Source organism: Anopheles aquasalis, chromosome 2 (genome assembly GCF_943734665.1).
Source record: "Anopheles aquasalis chromosome 2, idAnoAquaMG_Q_19, whole genome shotgun sequence".
NCBI classification, from domain to species: Eukaryota; Metazoa; Arthropoda; class Insecta; order Diptera; family Culicidae; genus Anopheles; species Anopheles aquasalis.
The window spans coordinates 39,390,001-39,410,748 of record NC_064877.1 but is presented as its reverse complement, the minus strand read 5'-3'; the positions used below and the strand labels follow the sequence as shown (position 1 = coordinate 39,410,748).

General features: G+C 48.8%; 3 protein-coding genes across 3 annotated transcripts; 1 reads left to right on the top strand and 2 right to left on the bottom strand.

The window, feature by feature from the left end:
* Window positions 1–4,623: 4,623 nt before the first annotated feature.
* Window positions 4,624–5,530, top strand: LOC126572369 (uncharacterized). The gene is made up of 2 exons (XM_050231613.1): window positions 4,624–5,071; window positions 5,232–5,530. Exons 1-2 carry the CDS (start codon window positions 4,624–4,626, stop codon window positions 5,528–5,530), a joined length of 747 nt encoding a protein of 248 aa, XP_050087570.1.
* Window positions 5,531–8,973: 3,443 nt separating this feature from the next.
* Window positions 8,974–12,591, bottom strand: LOC126572355 (major royal jelly protein 1). Its single transcript, XM_050231598.1, has 4 exons — window positions 12,473–12,591; window positions 10,433–11,268; window positions 10,167–10,361; window positions 8,974–10,093 (listed from the first exon to the last, which is right to left on the bottom strand). The coding sequence occupies exons 2-4, from the start codon at window positions 11,257–11,259 to the stop codon at window positions 9,475–9,477; spliced, it is 1,641 nt and encodes a 546-aa protein (XP_050087555.1). The 5' UTR covers window positions 11,260–11,268; window positions 12,473–12,591; the 3' UTR covers window positions 8,974–9,474.
* Window positions 12,592–16,250: 3,659 nt separating this feature from the next.
* Window positions 16,251–18,221, bottom strand: LOC126574858 (uncharacterized). The gene has a single exon (XM_050235258.1). The coding sequence runs from the start codon at window positions 18,219–18,221 to the stop codon at window positions 16,251–16,253; it is 1,971 nt and encodes a 656-aa protein (XP_050091215.1).
* Between the last annotated feature and the right edge of the window lie 2,527 nt (window positions 18,222–20,748).

The window sequence follows — 20,748 nt, the reverse complement described above, 5'->3', positions numbered from 1 at the left end:
AAATGTGGAGTGGAAAATTGATGGTCCAGTGCTTTGGCAATTTTGTGCACAGTAAATGGCAGTAAAAGGAGCATCGCACCATCAATGCCACCATCTCCGTCACTTGGTAGCGACTGGGATGCTAATATTTCATGCAATTTAATTTCTTTAAACGAAAACCAGACAGCCAGCAGCCGTGTGGAACTGGATATCGCGGATAAGAAAGGGAAAACGTACGCCAGCTCATACCGCACACGCCGCGCACTTTCGATTGCGAGACATCCTGTACTTCCGAACCCGTTTAAGCCCGAACTGCCAGCGGTCAGGCTCGCACTCAGTCAGTTAGTCAGTCAGTAAAGTGTGACTGTACGTAACGGGAAATGGCAGGACGACGACGACGACGACAACGACGGTGACGACGAGTGCGAGAAAGGTGTTTGAGGGTTGCCCTTTTCTGTTTCCTCGCAGAACCACAACGCGACACACTGGTGCTGGAACCGAAATTTACTGCCGCTGGTTGTACCCGGTGGCCACCTGAAGACGACACTCGACGACACGGCAGTTGCTAAACGTGGAGAGCGGGACTGAGATTAGGAAGCGCAGATTACTACCGGCGGCCCCGTAGGCCCGGTTGCGATCAAGCGATCGACGTGCACTTGTGGCCGTCGAGTGAAAGTAAATCTAATAAAATTGTAATTGTTAATTCCTCCGTCTGTCCACCGCGGGACTGTCGTGCAGCGTCGGGTAGCAGGAGGGTTGAGGGTTCGGCCTACGGTACATGCACGATTGCGCGGCAAATCCGCGCGCCGCACCGGACCAACACCACGACCACGACCACGGCCACGACGACATCGAGGATTAGATGAGCTAACCAGCAAAGTGAACGGCGACGTTGGCCCCTTCGACAAACGGAAAGCATGCCGAAGGGGCACACCCGGGGCCGGGAGGGACGGTTGACGGGTGGGCACGGATTGTGGACAAATTTGTTATCGCAAGCAAGGTGAAACCGTTGCCTAATGCGAGGAATGCTGTGGGCATTTATTTTCCTATAAAAGTAAAATGATCCTCTTCAAGCCGTTCCCTGTCTGTCTGGGATTTGGAAGAGGGAAAGGGAAAGAATAACATTTCTTCAATCATCTGTTTATTGCGATAATCATAGTACAGCAGAACGCAAGATGATTGAGCATTATAATATTAATGGTATGGTTTGGTAATTGGAATGGCTTGGTTCGATCGATGGCTTGGTTCGTACTGTTTCGCGAAGGGAGAAGGATTTATTGCTGGGAAAGTTCATCATGCTTGGGAAGTATTATGATCGGTAGCAGCATATTTGATACGCGGATCCCTCTGTTAATTGACCTTCTGTTAGAAATTGACTCATTTTTGTCGATTTTTTTTATGATGATGAACCATCAGACTATTGTTTTGTTAATAAGTGTATTGAGGAACAATTTTTCATCAATATTACGATACAGTTTAATACTTGTGATTTGATATTTTCACAAGTATTGTGTACTTTTTTTTCTTTCAATTTAATTTATTTGCTAGCTTACTTTTAAGTAGCAAAGAATCTAAAAATAAAGCTTGGAACACCTTAAATTTGGCCACATAAAACAGGACACAGCTCAGGCCAGAAATAAGCTAAACACATGGTAAAAGTGTCATTTTGTAGGTATTTTATCTAGCTATCCATAAAAAATTGCGATTAAATTATTGGGTCACGTTGCGTATTAATTTACGCACATTTGGTTTTATGCGACACATCATTTTCTGCACACTAGTGGAAGAAGTCTCATTGGCCATTTTTCCCACCATTTGTATATTCCCGATGGATTTTTAATCATTTTACATTGCTTCTTTAGTCTTCTTTAGGTATTAGTAGATAATAGCCCAATATAATTGTATTGGACCACACTGTGGGCAATTTGGTGGATTGATGATTGTTGGTATGAAATCAATGCTGTTATTTCGATACCAACTTATGACCTCCGTGCTATTACAGCAGCTTACCAAATCGAACCAAAACTTAACAGGACCTTTATGAGACTTAATAAAAGGTAGAATCTTTTCCAGGCATTCTTCTTTGTACAAACGGTCGTTCATAGACCCTCCCGTCATGAAACGGCCCGTAGTTTTCAAACCACAACTGCAGTTCGCTTGCCAAATGAGTAGTTTACGGGCGATTTTATCTACGTAAATGAGCTAAAACGTTACTTTCGTATTCACTCTACAATTGCTTAAGTCAAATTTGTCTACTTGCTTTTGCCAAAATGCAGTATTACGTGGGTTTTTACTCCACTCAAATTTAGATTTCATAGTAAGTGTGCAGATTTTTTTTTCGGCAATAACTTTTGATGGTATGGTTTGATTTTGACAATTTTTTTATCACTTAAAGAAAAGACTATAACCTTTAAAAAGACACCAACAGAGCAGCAAAGCGACAACTAGGGGCACTGCAGTGAGTAGAAGAGTGCGGCCAAATTTAAGGTGTTCCAAGCTTTAAATCTAATTAGAAATAACTTATACATCTAAAACCAACTTAAATCTGGGAGACGCAGAAGAGAGAGCTCCCGGAAGTTACCGAGCAATTTAATAAAATCTCAAAAGAAAGTAAACATGAAACGCTTCAACTGTCTATCACCTAAAACTATTAACGATCACGACACAAAGCAAAAGTGACCGTCGCGTCCGTCCAATTCAAATTCATACAGAGCTCATTCTGTTAACGCTAAAGGGTAAATCACCTTCCGGCGAAAAGGGAAGCCCAGCACCCAGCATCTCTGGCACGCAGATCCCTTGAAATGATATCATCCAGTCTAAAAACCCTCTAATCAGTGCATTGCGTTCCCCGTTCCCATCAGAAAATGATGCCACAAACAGGCCACGGATCATTCCGACGCACTGGCAGCAGCAAAATGCAAGGGACGACATACGCTGCCTTCGTTACAGCTTCAACAAACAGGTTCATTACTTTGACCTAGGCCGCACGGCGGTTTATGCGCGTTACCCTCCAGCCCCAAAAGCACCAAAAAAAAAAAAAAGAAGCAAAAACGGCTGGCGGCATACTTCCCGGGCATCCAGCCTCCACCAACATTGCGCGCCATTCCCACCGCTTACGACCCACCGCGAGGTCCCATCCCGTTTCACCCGCTTTCTTTATCTAATAAAACGAAAATAAACACCGCAGCCTCTCTCGCAGCCGGGCAGAAAGAAGAACGTGGACGTGAACGTGAACGCGAAATGAATCACGGGTTCGCGCGTACTAACGGCATGCCTGCTCTGCGCTTGTTAGCCGGCCCGGGGTTGCCGGCGGGATCTTGGTGCCATTGACACAGGAAGATGATGATGGTACTCCCATCCCGTAAGCTGGAGCGTAAGCGGGGTCCCAGGATGGAAAAGTAAGATATTAATTATTCATCTTAAGCCGCGACAACCCAAGACAACCACCCGGGACCGTCCTTCCCGTCATGCAGCAATAACAAACGCTCGCATCACACAACGTCCAGCTAGAAACGGAAAAAAGGAGGGCGCAAGACGCGAAAAGTATCATTCCAAGTCGAAAACAAAAGTCATTCCTATATTCCCTTTCAGGGGTTCATAACATGCATGTATGCAAAATATGCTGGCAGCTCACTCATGATAGAGAAGACCACGAAGAGACACAAGACCGGAGGGGCAGAGGTGCCTTCTTGAATTTTCTTTCTCCTTCCAAAAGCCCCCCGCCCCTCCCTGCCTTCTCTCTAATAAAAATGGCAACGAGTGGGAGGTGGGAGTGAAAAGTGAACTCCGCGATGCACGGAGGTCACGGACTGCAACAGCATTAAACATATGAGCGGACGACCTCCGCGAACGATCGCCCGTCCCTGGAGTGGTGGTGGACGAGAGCCTCGTGTCCCCGTCACTGTCCATCGTCGTCGTCGTCGTCGTCGTCGTCGCGATCAGCCTTTTTCCCATCGCGGAAAGCGAAAACATATCACCCCTCTGGCTCGTTTCCCTCCCAGCATCGCCTGCATTTGTGATGGCGCGAAAAGCGTGAAACTGCGCGATGAACTTTTCACGAGTCCACCACCACCACCAGAGAGTCTCCCCCTCAAATCACGGACAGAGAGCGGAAAAGAGAGAGAGAGAGAGAGAGAGAGAGAGAGAGAAAGAAATGCCGGAATGCCTGGTGGTGGCAAGAAAGCAACGCGAGTGACGCGAGATCAGTCGAGGGCCCAGCTTTCCGCGCACCACGGAAACAACGCACTGACTCGCTCACTCAGCACACTCGCCGGCTGGCACTGACCTGCCATCTCACTTCAGCGTCGTCTTGGCAGCTTTGGGGAGCGCGATCGCGCCCGCCAAGCAAAGCTCGTGAAGAAAGGCTTGGCGCACGCGGGAAAAAGGCGCGCTCCGTATAAAGGCACCGGTAGTGGCCGAGCTCAGCATCAGTGATCTTGCAACCGACCGACAGAGGTGCAGACCGATTCCGCTGACGCTCCGAACCGTCCGTCCGTCCGTCCGTCCGTCCGATCAGCAGCACGATCCTCTCGTTCCCCGTGTGCGCCCAGTGAGTGCCAGTGAAGGACATTCCAAAGGATCTGCGTCCATATCAGTGTCCGTCCGTGTTTGTGACAGTCGTTTGTGCGTGATCGTACCAGCATCATGAATCCCGTGTTGCGTACCGTGGCCACCGTGATGGTGCTAGCGGCCGTAGCCAGTGCCAGCGGCCAGTCCGGCGAACCAGACTACCAGAGCCAGGGTTTGCGGGCGATCATACGGATGTACGACGAGTGTTCGAAGGCGGACAGTGGCTTTAGCCCTTGCCTCAAGAAGCGTGCCATCACCTTTATCGATCGGTTGGCCCGTGTCGACACACTCAACGTCGGTGACGTGAAGATCGTACGGAACGAGCGGTCCAGCGGCACCGAGCAGAGCAAACCATTGACCGAAGCCGAACTGGAGCAAACGTTACCGCGTGGTTTGGAGGCCCGTGATGAGGCGCTCACCAACATGCTGCTCGAGAAGGTGGCCGGAATCTTCAGTAGCCGCACCATCCAGCTGACCCTGCCGAAGCTGTCCAGCGAGGAGCTTGGCCGTGGGCTCGAAGAAGGTGCAGATTGATTGTCCGGCGCGGTGTCCTGCGCAACGCTACACCTCGATGACGATCGCTAATGTGTCCCGTTTTCTCTCTCTCTCTCTCTCTCTCTCTCTCTCTCTCTCTCTCTCTCTCTCTCTCTCTCTCTCTGCCGTTCTCTCTGTCCGTTCCCTAGGCCGTGGCAAGATGAAGAAGATGATGAGCATGATGATCATGGGCTTCATGATGAAGATGGCCGCCATGGTGCCGGTGGCGATCGCCGGGCTGTACCTGCTCGCCGGTAAGGCACTGATCGTGTCGAAGATCGCGCTCCTGTTGGCCGGTATCATCGGGTTGAAGAAGCTGGTCGCCAGCAAGCAGCAGCACGGTAGCGGTTGGTCGAGCGGTGGCTCCGGACACGGTGGCTGGGATCGTCGGTCGGTGGATGCGGCCCACAACATGGCTTACAACGCGTACGCCAAGAACCAGGCGTAAGGAGCGCACCAGCATGCTTCCCTATTCCAAACTCCAAGACTCACACTCATGAACAGCACACAAACACACGGAAACAGCGTGCGATCGGGCGCAGAGAGCGTATTTATTTATTTATTTAAGTTATTTAAATTATTTCAAAGTCAAAGTCGTCGTCGTCGATCATGCACGCACACAAACACTAACAAAAACAGCCCAACCTCGATCGCATCATTCCACGTGAACCCATTTGGTGTCCCTAGGGCTATCACAACAGCAACAACAACCATCTGCCTGCCTGTTTCCTGTCCGGCCCTATCCTACCACCTGTTCCTGGGTTTGGTGTGACACATTTCGCGCACCCGCGCACCTTCCACAAACCCCATTAGAACACAATATCAAATCTACATACAATTGCGACCGCGAACACATACGTACCGGGGTCCGGGCATTCGCTTAACCCATTTCCCTCCTTCCCACCTTCCCCAGTGCGATCGGTGTGCGCGATCTCTGCACTCCCCTCGTCCTCCCGTTCGCACTGGCGACAGCAAAGAGCGTAATGTGCTATCATTCGACCTCGTGCACTCCCACCGGGGGTCTACTTTCTCTTTTCACTCCATTCTGCAACACAAGCACCATTGTCCTTTCTATTGCCCCGCTTCTGTCTCCTCTCTCTCTCTCTCTCTCTGCCTCGCTCTCTCTCTCTGGGCGCTTTTCCGGGAGCCTTTCGCTTCTATCGCTTCTATCAACACAACCAACTGGGGCACACACATAGACACTCTCAAACCACCCCCGATTATCACGCTTTTCGTCGGTCTCACGCGGTTCGTGAGATGGAATTTCCATTCCAGTGGCTGGGAGGTGCGAATTTTCCGCACAGACTTTTCCACGGCCACGGTCACGGTCAGGTCGCAATCGGGGTGGTGTTTTCCACAGTTTCCCTCGGGTCCATTGTTTAGTGTGCAACTTGCTCCGTGAACAAGTGCCCTCCCTTCCCAAAGGGGCCTTTGCTATTCATTTTCTCGATCTAACCACACACTCATACACTGGAACGCATATACTTGCGATGCATTTGCTGCAGGCTGGTGGGTTGAAAGAGGTTGCACATCGGAGTAGTAGGAGGCAATCGACGACAGGCCACATTGAGCTTTGTGAATGAGATCAGAGTGTTGTGTTGGCCAGATCGCCGACAGCGGCAGACAGACCGGCAAACAAACTGAACCAGAACAAAACCACAAGAAAACCACTACCAGAAGCAGCATTAGAGCCCCCTGGGGAGCGCTAATCAACATGTACAGGGTGCAAATGGGGTGCGAGCGAAGCAGAGCGAGCAAAATCTGTGCTGAACTGAAATGCAAAACCTCCCCGAAATCGAATTGAACGCGTGTTTATTTCTGGTCACGAAAGAAACCTGCAGTGCCCATCGCGCTCATCCGAAATCCGGACAGCTTTCCTCCGAATCAGCGTAAACGATTGCCAATGATACGAGGCGCCATGTTCGACACATGAATTTTCACCCAGCTCACCGAAAGGGGCGCATTCGATCGATGCGCTTTTTCCAATGCGAGCCGAGACGGTGTTACGGTAAGGTGAAAAGCGCCACCATCTTCACTGCCCCCCATTCCATCGATCGCCGGCTAATCCGTCTGAATTGATGCTGCACACATATGCTTTGCGTTGCGCCGGAAGCGAACACTTCTCATCGCGCTGCTGCCAAAGCTCGCATCGCATCGCAGCGCATTAGCGGCGGTCGCACAAGGGGTGGTCAATGAAGGAACATTAAATTTGAATCGATTGCCGGCGCTGATGATGAGGCGCTGATGGCGATGGGCCAGCGGGCCGCGAAAAAACGTGCTCCGCTGTTAAAGACTGCGTATCGCTCGTTACTGATCGGTTTCCCATAATGGGCTACGATGTGGTTAGAACCACCGGTCCCGGATCCCGTTAGTGTTTACGGTAAGGGTGTTAAAAAGTTACAGACACCAATCGGTTCGGTTTACAGTAAATTCCCTATTAACTATTGAACGAATTTCCCGGGCCCGGGGTCCGCACTAGACATTTTGATTGCGGTGCGGTTTTAGGGAAGCGAAACGTGCCCTAAAAATGTAGGTCAAATGCTGTGCGAAATGTTTTATTGGCGCGGCATGATCAAGTAATCACCTATATCTTGTTTTGCCGCCGGTGCAGTTCGTGTACCGTTCTGGGTCGTATTATCATTAGGATCAGTTTTTGAATGTGGTTTTTTTCTCCAAAATTTTTCATTCTTTCCCATTGAACCTGTTGATATTGCATTTGGTTCGTTATTAAAGTACTTATTCGCTTATAGGCTTGCAATAAAATGGGAATCGATACAAAGAATTGCCTAGCATCAATCGAACGAATTGTAATTGTTAGGTTTACATTAATACCTAGCTTTTACGATTAAATATAATAAGTCTTACCAAAACCAGCGTATTAAGGTGACTAACAGGTATGAGAAATGAATGTTTGTTCTTTATTTTGCTGCACCCTAATGGAAAGCAATTCCCCTTTCAATATTTAAAGTATGATTGAATTGAAAGAGTAGAGTAATCGGAAACATTCATCCAGAAGTAACGAACCGAAAGTAGCGATGTAAAAATGCCGAAAAGGCATAACATTTGCAATCGCCTTTCAAATCCATTCCTTAGTAGTCATGAAACTGATACCCGCAATGATCCTTCGGATCCTTATCGAGCTGGACAACTATTGCAGCACCGTTGCGTTATTTAGAAAAATAAACTAAATTTCCCAAGAATTTCCCACTCATTTTCCCCCAAAGAAAACTCTCGCCTTTCGCTATCTGCGAAGTTTGCGCGAAGCTTTCGTGCAACGAACATAACTTCAGGCACAATTCAACAAAGAAGATCACGCAAGCGCACGATTTGAACCGAGAACGGCGGGCGATAGCTCTTTTAAAAGTGAGAAACTAGTAATTTTATTTCAACGGAATTAAATAGTATGTGATGAAAAGGTGCAGGATATTATCAAGAAAACATAAAAGTATAATAAGAGAATGTATTTAAGCATATCCCATACAATCTATTCTGAGAAAGCGAGTTGAAAAAAATATCGTTTGCATGGAAATATGGTATCTTTCGTTAGCTCTATCTTTTGTTTCTCAAGGGAACTCTAGGATATTTATTTCAGAAAGGGGCTATCGATCATCTTAAAATAAATATTTGAAAAGTTATCTACAAACTTGACAAAACTCGTCTGTGCTACCTGGTAAATGCTAAAAGGTGAAGGGTAATGCGATTACGTGTACACCCGAATAACCAAAAGAATCGATAGTATTGGATGTATGATAAAAACTGCATTTTTGCCTTTGGAGTCCCACTGTTTGAAAGCTCAAAAGACCTAGCCTGGAATTCAAATCCAAACTATCTTCTTTTTTTTTGGATCCACCGTTAATAGATTTCCAATCCACAATTTAAAATTAATACTAGCATTTAATAATACAACGTCTCATGCATCCACTGCTAGTGACGACAATGAAGAAATTGAAATAAAATACACAGATAAAAAACGGTACCATTAATATTTGTTCTATTTGTTGTTATGCGGAACCATACATTATGCTCTCGAATTTCGCGTGGAATGGATGTTTGTAAAGTCATTATTAATTGCTGAAAATGAATTGCGAGAACCAACATTATCCAATTGAAAGCAATCGGGTACAATGTCATCGGACTACGAAGGTGATTGCTTCTTAATTTACGAGTATCTCCTATAATCTTATGTGGCAGTGTGGTCAATGGCATATTGCTCGTCGATTGGGACAACTGTTGTCATGGCAGTGGCCGTATCCAAGCGACTGGCGACGAGCAATCGGGCTATTGCAAAGACATTCATATTGCGTCTTATGACAGACGGACCTATTTACACTTCAACTCACTTCTTCCCCCCCCCCCCCCCCTCCCTTTCCAACCAGCCGCTTCACGTGCGCGTCAGTGAGCTACCGTTGCGTTCGCCGGCAAGCTCTTCTTGTACCGCAAACCATTCAGATCGTTGAAGTTCAGGTTGATTTTCGGAATAAAAGTAGGTCCCTTCGAGGCGTAGTGTGGTCTGGCCGGCGGAGGGAACGCTTTCTCTCCACTGTTCAGGATAAAAAATGACGATTTCGTGGGCCCAACGCCCGGACCGAACGGGTGCTTCACTTGCACACTGTGGCCGAACGTGGTACTGGACGGTAGCGGAGGCAGCGGTTGTCCGCCGAAAACGCCCACCGGCGTTGAAGTGGTCGCTGCCGGAGGCAACGCATAGCTCTGGCCCGGGGCCAACGGCTTATACGGCACGGGCAGCACCACCGACGAGTGATAGTAATTGTTGGCATTGAGCGTTTCGTACGGAACGGTCGGGCTGAGGTGACTCTGAGCATCCAGCTTGCCGCTCGGAGTGGCCACACTATCGATACGCAGAATCCGTGTGTTGATCTCGTTCGCGTCCACATTTTTCAGGAAGAACCGATGGAACTTGGTCGTCAGCGCGTACAGAGCTGTCGCATCACGGTCCGGTGTACGCAGATCGGCAGCAAACTGAAGCATTTCTTGATCCTTGGCAAGAATGCTGAAATGGAAAGGGGAATGGATTCACCTGTTTGTGCTGCCTATGGACAGATGTCAAATGTAGAATTGCTTACTGGTGCTCGTTCGTGCGTGGATTCCACGAAGCAATGGCCGTTTCGGTGAAGGGAGCGAAGAAGATGGTACCACCTCGCGGAGAAACCCCAAGACCAATTCCCTGCGATGCTTTACGCCCCACTAGCTTCACGGGCAGTTCCTTTCCGAATGGCAATGGGCCAGCGCGCAGAGCAGCCGTCGTTACTGAGAAAATGCTGCACAAAACGAAACAATAGAAAGATGTTAAAAATCGCAGGCAGCTTTTCTTCCTCTCTTCACTACCTACCGATCGGTGGCCAGCGGTTGGAAGTAGAGAATGCCGGCATCCATATCGAACGCCAGCCCCACAATACCATCCATCAGCGTAAAACGGTGCTCCAAGATGGCCGACTGGGCAAAGTCCGGATCAGGGTACATCGCCGGATGGCTAACACGCCAGGTCAGATCCTTGGTGCTATCATAAACCACAATTCCCGGTGCCACCGTGTCGGAAATGTAGACAAACACATCGTCACAGTTGTTCTCGGGGCGCGAGGTCGATTCGTCCACAATCAAATTCGTGTACAGCGACTCGCCCCTGATGACTTCGCGTGGAAAATCGATCCGGCGCACCACCTGATCCGTGTGCAGATCGTACACCAGTATCTTCGGGGGGCACGTTATCTCAAAGTCTTCCAGCGACCGTGACACACCGGCATCGAGAGCCCACAGCCGATTGCACGAATCGATATGCACCCGGTACACCGAAACCAGTCCAATCTCCGAGCAGTTGTACTCCTTGGTGGCCGCCCGATGGTGCGTCCAGTCCGGGTAGGCCTGCAGTACCGGTGAGTCACCGTTCGTACCGCGTGGCACAGTGGACAGGGTTGACGGTACGCCGGTGAACAGTCGTGGTGTCGCGATGAAAATGCGATCATATCCCACCTCAATACCGGTGGCTACGATGTTTTCTGGATTGTAGAACTCCTTGTTCGAGGCCGGATAGTCCCAGGGGAAGTTAAAGTTCAGCAGATTCCATTGCTTCACCACCTCGATCTTTGGCGTGGCTTCCACCAGAAACAGGGCAGCGAGCACCGTCACACCCAAAGTCGTCAGCATTCCGGAGCGAGACATTTAGAACGGCTAATAGAAAAAGAAGAAGAAGGAGAAGGGGAATAAATCGTTAAAAAAGCAGCATCGTTCCATCAAAGGCGGCCTCCGTGTCCACCAGTGACGCAAGCGACACCCCACGCTCGGCACTAATTATGCAACGCGCGCGGTGCTCGTGGAAAGTGCAACATCTTCCATTAAGCCTTCCCGGCGGTTACGGTGAATGTGGAGCAGTAGATCAACCGAAAAAAAAAACCAATTAATACTTCCAACCAGCAATAAAACTCATCATAATGCGTGCATCGAGCTCGAGTGACCTTCCCGATGACGGAACAACAAACTCGGCTCTGCTCTGGACAATCGGCTGAAGAAATTTCGCATATTCACACGCTGGCCGCTGGCGCGTTTCCACAGCCACCAGATGTTCTGGCATCACGTTGCTCCAACCCTAGGGCCATGTTCCAGTAAACGGTCTAGTTGCACAATGTCTTCCAAACATAATGAGGTTCTCAGGGCACCTCATTGGACAGTGGCTAATGTCTCACTTAAGTAGGTGTGACAAATGGGTGTTTGTAAAACGATCGTCGACGGAATGCACTGTCGAATGCAACAACGGGGGCTTCACATCGGTCTCTGCTCCACATTGCACCCGCATGTTCCGCCTCATCATTCATAGTTAAAGCGGAGCATAATCGGAGCCGCGCGAAATCGCTTCTCCACAGCTGTTTAACGGCTCACGGATGAGGCCAAGGGCAGACCAGGCCAACGCTTCTTTGTTGGTCTCGTCCGTCCCAGACACGACGCATCATCCGTCTGCCTCTCTTCGCTTCGCACTTTTAACGGAACTTGCGTTCCACTGCCGCATACTGGAGCGCCGTTATTGTCACGGACCGGACCGTCAACTGGCAGCCATCGCGCCTTATTTCTTACTCCGCTAAGGAAAGCTTGTTGACACAGAATCCACTGTTCCACTGGAACGGTAATGGTGATGATAAGCGAACGTCTACATAATCTCGCCTCATCCAAACGGGATCGGCTCTCGAATGTCGATCATTCGCTACAACAAATGCTGTCCATTACTAGATCACCACGACAGATCCCGTGCTGCACAGAACATTTCAATCCTTTCACTTTTGCTGCCCCTCAATTCTCCACAGTTCTCGTTCTATCATGACACGATTCTATGTCCACCGCGAAGCTCTTGCCCTGTGCTCTTGCCGGGGCACGGAGAACTTACATTGTTTTCACCATTCAACGTTAGACACCGACACTGCCGACACTACTTTACGGCACACGTGCACACTTCGCGCACTCTTACTGATCTGCACCGATACACGACCGATCGACGAATGTGATCGTCTCGACCGAACCGTGGCTCTTTTGATGCGTTCCACGATACCGAACACACCGGACACACCGCCGGGGTTCCATCGGTTCCCCTTCTCCCGAAAAGGCAGCAAGAAGGCACGCGCCTCCAGCACAGGTTGCCGGTACAGTGCAGTGGGTTTTCGCGGCTTTGGCTTTCGCGGTCGAGAGAACCCGAGGAGTAGGGATCGGAAAACGGTTCACCGACGACACACCGACGGCCTGTTCGTCCTGTTTGCTCTAGAGCGATTGTTTCAAACGTCGCGCGCCGTTCACCTTGAATCTGTCAATCTTTTGCACTTGCACCTGACAATGGCGAGAATGTTTTAGCACTTTTGCGAGGAGATTATAACCCAATTCCTGTACAGTATTGGATAGTTGGAGCGAATACATGGCATGCAACTGGTGGATGTCTTTAAGTTGCGCAATATCTTATCAGTGGGACATATTTTTAGTATTTAATTGCTGCTGCTAGAACTACAAGGGCTTAGCAAACGGTTAGCACATATTGCAATAGCAAACATTACAGTTAAACCAACAAATCCCAAATAAATGTTTATTTTCGTCGACAGAATGCAACCGAAGCAATAACAAGTAAATACGTGAAGGCCAAACCCCCGTGTATATCGTTACCCTTGAGCCTTTTTGGCATCCTGCAGCTCACTCCAGTGCATTTCTTACTCCCTCAAGCATGGTAGTGGCCCCTCCTACCAGTACCTTGACAGATCGATCAATTAGAAAAGAGGCCAAATATGAACCACCTATACCACCCCCCGCACGTGTTTGACATTTAGACAACTCGACACAGACATCTGCAGGCGCTTTTGACGAGACGCCGTCTACTACTAAGATGTACTAGAACTTATTCTTTTTTGTCACTTCTTCCTCTCTGCCTCTGCCCTGCAGCTTAACGGTCAAACAATGAAAGTTGTCTGGTTGGTCCCCGTTGGTGACTCGTTAGCAAGACCGATGCAGACAGAAGTACGGTGTGGCCCTCGATGTTTCTGCGCTGCAAGCGACTGCAGCAAGGAGGCCACCGGGGAAAAGGAGTCAATGAAAAGTCCTCGCTCTGGCGTGTACAGCCTCACGGCTTGTGAACCGATTTCATTCTCTTATTTTTAGTGGTACGCCTGGTGTCTTTCGTCAGTCCGGTGAACCGGCTTATGCAACAGGTCACACAAAAGTCAGAGGGTGGGCGAGTAAGGTTTGTGCGAAAAGTGGCTTGGATTCAGGGAGAAACTAGATACTGCACCGGATTCCCTTGTTTCACTTTCATCTTTTGCGCGTGTGATGTAGTGTGGTTGTGATGGATTTGGCTAAACGAAAAAATGTCGGATAAACGATGTCGGATCGCCTCCTTCCATCGTACAAGCCACGCCGCGGATTTTGGCGATGCAACACATCAACACGGCAGGTAAGGCTATGTTGCCACGCATGGGGACACGAGGTGACCTTAATAATCTACACATTTGCAGCCTATAAATCCTTATCAAGACAGATCGGGGCGGCAGTTCTGCTTCTTCTGTTTCTACTTCTACACATCTACGCATTTGGACAGCATATGAAACACCGCTACGGCAGACAACAACAGCACAAACAAGCACATCGAAACCAGGACCAACAACAAAAAAAAAGGCTTATCCGGTACTCAGTTGTGCCGTTTTGCCCTGCACCGAATTTCGCTGGTAACCGTGAGCACTCAGGGTCGCCCGACCTTGAGCCGAACGGAATGTTTTAACGAAAATTAAAATGAAAGTGTCCATTAACCGTTCCTCATTCTGCCATGTAATGCCGAGATTTCGAACTCCAACTAAAGGTTGCTACTGATAGAGTGTAGGATTTTAAAAGCATAAAGCTTTCCATGCTCGAAGCACGCAATGGGACTAACGCAAATTGAATTCTTTTTAGAAAGTAGTTGGTTTATTGAGGAAGTTTAAAGATTGAAAAAAACTCCTGCAACAAATTGACTATTTGACTGATTTTCAAATGAAATCCTGGTTTCTTGGACAACGCTTTTTTTATACTACTATACTTAACTTTTTAAATTATTCATAAAGACGATGCAGACAAAATGTTATGTTAAAAGTCAGTCCAACAATGTAAGTAATGCGCTTGAGATGAAAGAAGTTAAATGCTCCGTAGGAATGGGATAAAAACGAAAATGGCAATTATATGATTTTTTGGATCTGAAAACTTTATAGTAGCTGTATACAATCTCCAAGTCGTTCAATGGAAACATTCCGTTTAGTATTATAATGTTGAATATATTTAAATAGTAATTTTTTGCCACAGCCGCGCTATCCCCCGATCTCAATCGAATAAAGGAATTTGATCGATATTGAAGATTAATCCTGAGGGATGGATTAAACTTTTTTCTCATATAATACTTCTGAGCTTCTGACATAACACTTTTTCATGAAAAACCTAAATCAATAAACTCTAAATCACTTATTATTCGCTTCAATTTAATTTTACTTGTACTTTTTTTCAAAAAGACACTTCTTTTTGAAATTGGGTAACCTACTCTGACAGTTAACCTCTCTGATCACTCTACTTAGAGCAGCTGTAAGCGATTACAAAAGAACCGTGAGATTGTCCATAGTTACAAATCCATAGCCACAGCGTACAACGGTCAATTGTACAACACGGTAAGCCACCAAACATTGCAACACCACCAGTCAGTCATTTGTTTTATGTATCCTGTTCGTTCCTACGGACTCTCTTTCCAACAATTATACCGCACCGTAACACGAACTAGGATTAACCGAAAACCCACTCCAATCCCCACACTCATTCCCGTACCGACTGTCAAACCAAAGCGACATGATCGGACCGGTTTCCGTGCATTTGAGCTTCCGCATCAAAACGATCCTTAATCATCGGGTAGTGCAAGCGCGGCTCCCAAGATGTCGATTTACCATTGCATGCGCATTCGATTGAATGCCAATTGATTTGGTGCGCACACGGGCAGACAGGCCACAGATTAAGGCCTACAAAACGCAAAATTGCAACCAACCGATTGCATGCTCCGTTCGCTTAGTGGTCCGCCTGCTTCGCTTTCGCTGCACGGAAACGATGCGATCCGGGCTAATTGCTTCCCGCACTGACAAGCTACCGGTCAATCGGCCAGTACCAGTTGACACCTCAAATGCACGCATTGCTCCTCTGCCAGGCCCCCAAACAGAACATCCGCCCCACCGCGCTAGGAAGGTGCGGTCCGGGCAACCATGTAAGCGACCATCGCTACCATCGCGTGCCTTTCCGTGCAGCAGCTAATCACAGAACTACATGGTAACATCGGACCAACCACCGCACCACCCACTACAACATTCGCCCGAAATGTAAAGCAAAAAAAATTAAACATACACCTCGCCCCCTCCCCGGTTCCCATACGACTTCAACTCACCTGTTCGGTCTACATTCACGTTCCATTCCGTCGCACAGCGAACAGCAGGAGCAAGGAAGGAGTTTTGGGGCTTGGTTTAACTGGCTGGAGGCGAACCGCCATACCGCCAGCCATACCGCCACACGTAGCAACCGAATCGATCAAAGCAACCTTCCGGTACAAGGTCGGTCGGCTTCCTTTCACGCGGCACGCGCCGTTTCGCCTGACCGATCGAGCCACGCGCGCGTGTCATTTCGCGAAGCAGTTAGCAGATGAAGCGATCGAGTGGATTAGCCATCCACTGGTACCGCAGCCACGCCCGATGATAGAGCCTTTCCGCGACAAAACCAACGAGCGACAACGCCAAACCGACCGTCCACAGCAGGAACGCACCCTGGATGTGATCCAACCGCAGTATCGTCTGCCGATCGTCCGACTCATCCTCATCATCGATCCGAATCTTTTCACTCTCCTTCTGCCACTTGCCCAGCAGCCCCGACTCGCTGATGCGCCGGATCAGATCATTGATTTTGGGCAACAGATGAAAGTCCTTCTTCGCCAGCATGCTCACCGAGTACGTGTAGATGTTTTCCGTCTTCGCAAAACAGTACATTTCCGCCTCGCCGATACTCCGGCTGTTGCTCGAGTGAGCCCGCGAAATAGCGACCGCCAGCTGGCGATCACTCCGGATCGTTGCCAAACACACGTCCATATCCGGGCACACCCGATAATGGGCCGCAATGTGACGCGACCGCTCGTCCGGTTTGTCGAAATGCACCAGCCCGTTCTCTGGCCCCGCAAAACCAAACCCACTGCCAATGGCCTGATCGACGCTAGCAATCTGCACCTCATACCGTGGTCTCGTAAGCACCGAAATCAAAAAACTATGATACGCCGCATTCCAGTGCAACCCGTAGAACATGTAACCGATCAGAAAGAATCGAATCGAGACACGCCGTGGCCAGTAGTGTGCGTAAACGCTGAGCGAAAATGCAAGCGATTGGAGCAGCATCCAAGTGAAGTTGACCCGATACAGCTGCTCCACGTAGTTGAACCGATACAGCAAGGCGGCCGCTGCGAAAATGATAAAGATCGCGATCAGCCACGTCCAGATGTTGAAGATGATGAACACGTTCAACCATTTCGGTGCGTGCCGTGCCGTAGCGACACACCACGTCAGATCATCCTGATAGTACGGGATCGTGGCCGACAGTAACCGGCGACTGATTGGATTCTCGTACAGCCCACCAATCATCAGATCCGTCCGGCGCTGTATAACGTCCGCGTACAGCCCCGTCTGGTTGTCGGCCGTTATGCGAGCCGTCGCCCGGGCCGCATCCAGCACACCGTACACCGGAACCAGCCGCATCCGGGCCGTAATCGTGTCGAGCATCAGCACCTCCAGCCCCTTCTCGATGTGACTCTCGTTTCCCACCACAAACGGTTCCCAGATGCTGGTCGTAATCTTGAGCGGACAGTAGTTGTAGTACTTCGGTATCTTCGGACCGTAGTCGGAAAAATGGTGCACCTCGCGGAACATTGGCCGCCAGCGGACATTGGGCTCTAGCACCACCGACCCATCGTTCTCCTCCACGAACTCGCACTCATCGACGAGCCGTACCTGGGCAATATTGTCCGCGCACCCACCACTCTCATACGGAAACCAGGTCCACGTTTCCAGCACGCTCGTGTTGTACCGCTGCACCATCACGTTCACGTTCAGCACCGAGTTGTCGAACAGTTCCTGCAGCACGTTCCGTACCTCGATCTCGAACACGAGCGGCGTCATCTCGAACGTAAACACCACCACCACCTGGGCGAGCGGATTCCAAGTAGGGAGCCGACGCAGCTGATGGATCGGTGCCGCCAGCTCCGACGAATCGCCGATCAGCATCAGATAGTTCTTTGCCTTCTCCGTGACGTGCGATGCGTTCCAGTGTTTCTTGCGTGCATCCTTCACCATCACGCCCATCTCGTGCCGTGGATCCTCGTTGAACGAACGCAGAATGCTGAGCTGAAAGGCGGACGCGTCCGGTTTGATGTTGATGATCGCCAGCGAGCCCTTCATGGCACGCTCCGATCGAAAGTACTTCTCACAGAGCCGCTTCACGCACGGTACCACCGTTAGGAGCTTTTCGTTCTGGTACTCGTCGATCGGAATGTCAGCAAGAATGTGCCTTTCCGTCACTATCATCATCAGCAACAGTGCCACAAGCGGGCCCAAACGGGGCCACATTCCGTACCGTACTGTTGCACTAGTGGCCGCTACTAGTGACCCTTTGCCCGACCCTTGTATTTATACCCGCGTGAGGCAACCCCGTGACCAACGAGCATCGCAATTATGTTGTGAATTATTCAACACCCAAATGAGCTCGACCGGGTCATAATGCACTCATCACACGGAACATCATCCCCATCACGCTGCGGGGGGTGGGGTGCAATCATAGATATTGATTTATCATAACCGCTCGGACGGTTCGGACGGATTGGCAGGGCGGCACGCATTAGCACCCATTCCACTGATCCTCCGGTTCTCACATGATACCGACATGAGCTGAACGGTCAAACCAAACATCATTATCGGACCGGGTGTCACCAGGCAGTGCTCAGTCAATCTGTCAACAATAACCTGCCGGCTCTGTGTTACCACCGCCGCCAGTAGTACAAGCATTCCGGCACTCGGTGGCATTTGGGTTCCATTTCGGGTTGGCCTCTACCAAATCCGTTGTCGAACGGCCCCCTTTGGTATCGTTTCAAGGTCGTGCATTCTTCCAAGACAGGCAATTCTAAGCGTACAAGCGGAAAAACACATAAACCAATTACAGTGTGCTGCCATGGGTGGGTGTGTGGGTCATGAGGGTGTTTGGGGCAGGTTTTTGGTTTTAAAAATAGCCAATGCAGTCGCCCGACGAGTGAGGTCGACCGGTGGATCGTTGCTCTGATTGGAATATAAACGGTAACAATAATGGTAATTCAGAGGAAATGGATGTCGCTGGTACAGCGTGAGACCATTAAGGTCCTGGTAATATTGTTACCAATCATGCCACACGAATCAATGTTTGATCAGTCAGTATAATTGAAAGATGGGATATAGAGGTACGGTAAATCTTATTTGAAGAGAAGATATACAAGTGTGCTGATTATTTTACCCATATTTACTCTTTTTAGTCAAATAGGAAATATTTATAACAGATCTTTGTTGTTTTAGTGTATAATATATCTGCATATCAATTAAAGCAACTCATTAGAAACAAATAAAACACTTTGATTAAGAATAGCATCTTGTATTTCATTTCCGTTTGCCATTTTAGTGAGATAAAGATATTTTTATATGTGATTAGTTTCCATAGATTATTACTAACACCTCACAATTTTATGTGATAACTTTGATCGGAAATCAATTGCATGATTGAAAACATGATTATATTCTCGAGCATCAATAGAATTAGAATATTATTATAATAAGCAAACTATTGATTAATACGCGCTATCCAACCATGAATGACTTTTTTAACAGATTTTTAACAGAGCAACCGTATATTCACGAAGGCACGATTGTTGGCTACCATATGTTAGATATGATTGATATGACTGTATGTTTGTTTTATATTTCAGAGCAGCAAAAACTACTATCAAGGCTGAATGGGGTAGTTTGGGCTATGCTTTGGCTATGTTTCCGCTCGAGTGTCGTGTTGTTCGTCAAACAAGGAGACATACCTTGTGCAATTAGTAGAAAACCATTCACAGAGATGCTAACCGGGATCATGCCGGGAGTATTCCACTTTCAAAGTCTGATCAAATTCGAGTATGAAATTACATCCTTCGATCGACAAATGTAGCTCCTTGCTGCGGTTCGTCAATCCAAACGAAACAAAAACAACGGAAACATGATACCTACAATAGGCAGGTGAACCACAAAAATTAGAATGTCCCGTGGATGTCAAACAAGGTTTTTTTTTTGGAACAAACGAACACGATCCATTGCTCCATCGGTCCAGATGGGCGTACGTGGCGGATAAGCGTCGTAAAAGCTGTTGCCGTTCACACTAAATCACCCGTCATCTAATTGCATCATAAATTCGTTTAAGGAAAATGCTATTATCCGCCCAAAGCCGTAATTTTGCCATTCCATAATCAGCATTCCGGCTGGAGATTTGCTTGGATTGACTTGCCACTCGAATCGAAGTCTGCTAGAGTTCAGGTAAATGGACGAACAACCAACCTTCAGCTAGTGCCAATCCGGCAGCCGATCGAGCGGCCACGTTTCCCTTTCATCGCGTACCTTCGTATGCATCAAACAAACGTTCACAAGTCGCGATCGCGATCAACAATTTGGCTTTTCATTCGTTTGCTTCCGGAGGGCGCCAAACCATCCATCACAGCCACCGCTACACACATGCGCCCCGGTTCTGTTCTAGACAATCTTGCTGCCCGCTTAGCTGGCAACATTGTGAGGTAGCCCCATTGGGAGGCTGCTGATTCTTGGCGAGCGTAACGCGCGTGCCAGACGCGAACCTCATGCTTAGCCTTGGGCCTTGACCAACGCCGACCGATCAAGAACAGCCCGTCTAACCTAAGGTCGAGATAAAGGCACACACATTCGATCGATCTACCGCACCCGGATCTTGCGGTCCAGCCCACCAAGTAGCTCATGGCTGGTAATAATCATACATTGTCGATAGCTGGTTCTGAGCACCGTTCTGGGACGTATGGGGGCACTTGAGAGAACAGCGGGTGGAGAGCAGGCGCCGTTTGCCTTCCTT